This window comes from Ambystoma mexicanum, chromosome 1p (genome assembly GCF_040938575.1).
Source record: "Ambystoma mexicanum isolate Mex_15411 chromosome 1p, UKY_AmexF1_1, whole genome shotgun sequence".
NCBI classification, from domain to species: Eukaryota; Metazoa; Chordata; class Amphibia; order Caudata; family Ambystomatidae; genus Ambystoma; species Ambystoma mexicanum.
In genome coordinates this window covers 1063038041-1063043444 of record NC_090921.1, presented here as the reverse complement: position 1 = coordinate 1063043444, position 5404 = coordinate 1063038041, and the positions used below count along the sequence as shown (strand labels likewise).

General features: G+C 44.7%; 1 protein-coding gene across 1 annotated transcript; it reads left to right on the top strand.

Moving 5' to 3' along the window:
* Positions 1-1719: 1719 nt before the first annotated feature.
* On the top strand, positions 1720-2586 carry LOC138523114 (olfactory receptor 6N2-like). Its single transcript, XM_069635415.1, has one exon. The coding sequence runs from the start codon at positions 1720-1722 to the stop codon at positions 2584-2586; it is 867 nt and encodes a 288-aa protein (XP_069491516.1).
* Positions 2587-5404: the final 2818 nt, after the last annotated feature.

The window sequence follows — 5404 nt, the reverse complement described above, 5'->3', positions numbered from 1 at the left end:
CCCCCTTCCGCCATTGCCCTTCCCCATTCCCATTTCCTCCCCATAGGGCTCTATGGGAATGGGGAAGGCGCTAATTACAGCACCGCAATGTTGCGGTGCCGTAATTAGCTCCGAGGTCCCTTAGCGGGTTGGTTTTTAACGCCTGCAAAAAGCAGGCGTTAAAGCACCAACCCGCTAAGGGACCTCGTAGTAAGGCGGTAATGGTTAACGGTCACCGTTACCATTAACGGTGGCCGTTAACCATTACCGCCTTGCGTGTAATGAGGCCCTATAAGTGTCAAGGATCAGAAATGAGTGCCAGGGCTGAGCCCTTGCAAACACCCCCACAACCTAAGCACTCTGAGGCTACTATTGAGGCAGATTGCAGGCATCCTTGTTGGTTGAGGTCACAAAGGAGTATGGATGAATCTGGCCATCAAAGGGGACAATACGAATTTGACTGAGGTCAAATGGAAATAGAAAAAGGCAGTGTACATTAGCCACAAAAGTGATATCGGTTTTGGACAAGTTAAAGCTCGGAAGAATAGCTCAGGGGCAACGTTGGAAACGAGACGACAAAGAGCAACACAGGTTCGATCCGCGGGTCCGCGCTTAGAGACCTCTGGGTATTAAGTGTGTTATAAATAACCTATCATATCATATCATCAACAAGGCATTACAAAGCCATTGAACAATAAATAATATCACGTTTGATTTATCCTCTATCTCAGTATCTCGATTTGTTTCTAATCTAAAAAAGATATTGAAAAGCTAGATAAACAGTATAAAGAGGATTATGAGTAAACTACCAACATCCGCCTGCACTATTGAGTCTTAGTAAAATAATCTGATTTTTAATATGTGTAGGATTACGATATAGGGACAGATCCTCAACACATGTTTGGGTGAACCCTCACTTGCACCAAAAAAAGGAAAAGCCCAATTCACAAATTACATCTGAATGAGTGTATCTGACATGTGCTCACTCAGATGCCCCTTCCCACACTTTTGGGCCAGTAAGGGGGCTTTCTACTTATGTTAAAGTCTTGGGTTGGGTCTTTGGCTGTAAAATGCGCTCCCAGCAACCACGTGATTACTGGGCTCCTGTCACACATTAGTGTTGGGAGCATGCTCAGCGGCAATGTCCAGCCCCTCCAGAAATGCGCAGGTCCACCTTGAGAATAAGGTGCCTGTGAATTGCAGCAATGAGCACAAAAAGTGCATCCTCTGTCTACGCTTTTTTAATTTGCGCTCATTTTTTACTATGAAGCTCATTGTCCTCTTACTTTTGCAACTGCATTCGTAGTGGACGTCAAACATTACTAAATAATAGCAAGTATTTTTGTGCAAGTGAAAAAAATATAAACATCGTTTTTGCATTTTCTTCTATTTTTCCCTATTGCATTTCAAAGGGGATCAAAGCCTTCCATCAAGAAAGGTCCCCTATACTGCTATGGAAATAATCAGCATCTTTGAAGACCGTGCTGCATGTTTGTATTGAAATGTGTATGCATGATAGTGAAATGTCCATTTTCTGTCTAAAAAATATCAAGCCTTGGGCACTTGACCTGTTCTTTAAGAGATTCTTCCCAGTCCCAGACATTGACATTTCAATTTCTCCATTTCACAGATTTCCTTTTCACCCGCATGGAGGTCGGTAATGAGACACTGGTGAGAGAGACACTGGTGAGAGAATTTCACATCCTGGGATTCTCAAGTTTCCATAGGTTTCAGCCCATCATGTTTGTGGTCATCTTGTTTGTATATCTGATCACTATTACCGGAAACATGGTAATCATTCTAGTTGTGAGGATGGAGACCTGCCTTCACAGACCCATGTATCTTTTCATCAGCACGTTGTCGGTGCTGGAGATTGCATACATATCTGTCACGGTTCCGAAACTGCTCACCCTCCTATTAGGTGCCAACCCATCAGTTTCTTTTGTTGGCTGCTTCACCCAATTGTACGTGTTCGATTCCCTGGGCATTTCGGAGTGTGTTCTGCTTGGGGTGATGGCCTTTGACCGATATTTGGCCGTATGTAAACCCCTCCACTATAACACCATCATGACCAGCCAGCATTGCATTCAATTGGCCTCCTTCTCGTGGATTGTGGGTTTTTTGACTGCTTTAATTCCAACAATTTGTACAGCTCGAATACCTTTCTGTGCCTCCAATGAAGTCGACCACTTTTTCTGCGATCTGGCACCTCTCTTAAGCCTGGCCTGCACTGACATCACTCTCAATGTCATAGTAAACACATCAGTGGCTGTTTGTGCTCTCATGATCCCGCTTTTCTCAATTATTGGATTTTATGTCAATATCATCTGGGCCATTTTACTGATCAAGACGACGGAGGGTCGATACAAAGCTTTCTCCACATGCTCTTCCCATTTCATTGTTGCTGGCTTATTTTATGGTTCAGCAACCATTGTGTATGTTCGGCCCAAAGGCGGCAGGTCTGTAGAGCATGACAAGATGCTCGCTCTGATGTATGCAGTCTTCACACCAATGTTAAATCCTTTCATTTACAGCCTTAGAAATAAGGATGTGATGCAGGTGGTGAAGAAACATATCAGAAGACTGACATTGACAAGAGCAGCATAATGGTAGCAAATAGCAAGACTTCTGAACATGTGGCTTTGCTCCACTTTGATGGAAGACTTTCATTATGCACCTTCCACTGAACATTGGTCATAAACTGATTATTGTGGGGTCATATTTAGCTGCCAATTGGTTCCAGATATGAGGGATGTCTTCCAATTGAGGCTAGCATTCATAATGGTTTCTGATATTTCATTGTGAGTTATGTTCTAATAAGTTTAGTGCAATTATTTAGTGCTAAAACAATGTTGGGGCAACCACACAACCCTATGGATGCTGTTCACTTGTTGGTGATTTGGTCAGACAGTTTTGAGTGTTTTTTTCTCAAGCATGGTAAGAAGAATGTAGAGTTCCTGACAAGTCTACACTAGGTGGCCAAACACAGGCGTTGAGAAGACCACACATGGTAAAATAGACAATTCTTTCTGGGAAGTATTGCAGTAGTTCTGAGGTCAATCCATTGGACATGTACTGTGGAAAGCTAGCAAAGGTAAGTATGTAATGAGTGACAAACTGTTTTAAAGATGACTATATTTAGAATGGTGGTCAGCCAGAAACATGGAGTCCAGACATCCTTGCTGGGAGTATTGTGTACAAACTTGTAAGGTGAGCTGGCTTTAGCTGAAACTAATATGCTGGTACCTCATCACCATCAAAACCCAGGATCTGGTACTGAAAGCTTCAAGCACAAACGAGGCACTGTCATGATTTGAGGAGGTATGAATAACTTAACAAGCAAAGTTTCTGAAGTGCACAAAGAACTGCCACCAAAGGGTGGAAACTGAAAGGCCACACATCATGTCTGCTCCTCTACTAGCAAAAAATGAAAAAAGATAAATCATCTGTTGCAGTACAACACGGCCTTGACAATTAGAATGAAAACACTTACCAGAGACAATGAGAAAGAGGAAATGCCAGAACCAGATAATCGTAAAGAGGTGCTTGCTGGACCTTTCCAAATGCCTATGCACTCATTCTGAAGGGTGCAAAATGGCCCTGGGGAATAGCCAAACTCATTATGTAACCAGTAGTCTAGGTACTGCGCACCTATGCTGATCTCCCTAACCCAGCAGAGACTGAAGGATAAGCCACCAGCTACCTGTGGGAATTGCAATTTTTTGGGACTCATTCTGCAGCATGCTGAAGCACTGTGCACAATGCTTTTACTTCATTTTAGAAAGGCAGTAACACTAGACAGGATCCATCAACATGTACCAAAGCCAGATCATTGAAATAGCAATGCATCACATCAAAAAGTGCAATCACAAGTGCACAGGCCGTATGGAATTGAGAGGTGAAACCATGTGCTGCGATGCACTGTATACAAGGTCATTGAGACTTTCCAGGCAAGGCTGTTTGCCCTGAAATTCAGGCTTAACTGATGAGTATTTTTTGGGGCAACTGGGAATCTTTATTTTTAGCACACTGATAGGCTGGAATAAAAACGAAACAGTGCTTGATCCGAGCCGGAAGAAAGGGTAGGGCAAGAACTGGATGACGGCTGTAACTATGAAATCACACGTAAATATATTTAGCTTTAATCATGATTGCAACAGAAGTTATTTCAGGTGGTCGTGTGTTAGGCCTGCAATGTGCCTCACTCATGCACATACCACAGTAAAGAGACGGAGCCTGATATGCTACGAACCTTCTTTATTCAGTCTCTCACACTTACTGCCTTCCTTCCCTCTGTCCCCTCCCCTTCCGCTTTCCTCCCACTCCTTCTGCCTTGGTCCTCTTAAAGGGGCCATGTCCTTTTTCCATGTACAACACCTCCCCCATGCTTAACATGAAAGTCCAGTTACATCTGTTCGATGAGTCTCATTGGCTTCCTTATTGTCCGAGGGGGTCTCTGTGGTGATTCGCGGCTCTCGCCGGTTGATTCCACTGGGGGCTCTGTTTCTTCTTCCTCACTAATGTTCTCATTAGGTGTTTCTTGTGTTTCGGGTTCCTCTAGATACAATTTCTTGAAGAATGAGGAGTTGCGGGTGATGTCTCCTAGGTCTCCGGTCGCCGTGACCATGGGTCCCTTAATGGCCGTGATGATTCGCGGTTCGGGACTGTACCGGGTGTCTGTTTTCTTGCGCTGCGTTTGCCGCACTAGGACAGTTTGTCCGATCTCTAGCTGTTGTTCTTTCGCTCTCCTTCTCGTATCGGCCCATTGCTTTGCTTTCCTCTTCTTTTCGGCGTCTCGTTCTCTGATGGCTAGGTCTTCTTCAGGTGTATAATCCTCCCATCGGGGAATGCGCGTTCTGGGTTGGTATCTCACCATGAGTTCGGCTGGTGGCTTTCCTGTCACGTCATGTTGGGTATTCCGATAGCTTCGGAGCATGCTGCAGATGGCCTTCGGATGGGGCGTCTGCTCCGCCACTGCCTTTTGTCTTGTCAGTTTGATGGTAGCCATAAATCGTTCCACCATCCCGTTGGCTTGGGACCACAGTGGTGTGATCTTTTGGTGGTGGAATCCTAGGTGGCTTGCAAAGTTTGCGAATTCCCTTCGTTGGAATGGAGATCCGTTGTCGGTTTTGACAACGTTGGGGATGCCCCATTCGCTGAACAGTTCGTCCACTATGAGTGCGGTCTCCTCGAATGATGTTGACATCGTTTGTTTGACAAAGGGGAATCTCGAATACTCATCTATTATTACTAATAGATAACCCCCTTCTTCTAGAGGTCCATAGAAGTCCATTGCGACTTTTTGCCAAGGTCTTGTCAGGAGCGTTGTTAGCTGCAGAGGGTTTGGGTTCGGTCCTTGCGCTGCTAGTTGGCAGGGTCTGCAGTGTTTGAGCATGTCCTCCACTATCACGTCCATTTACGGGAA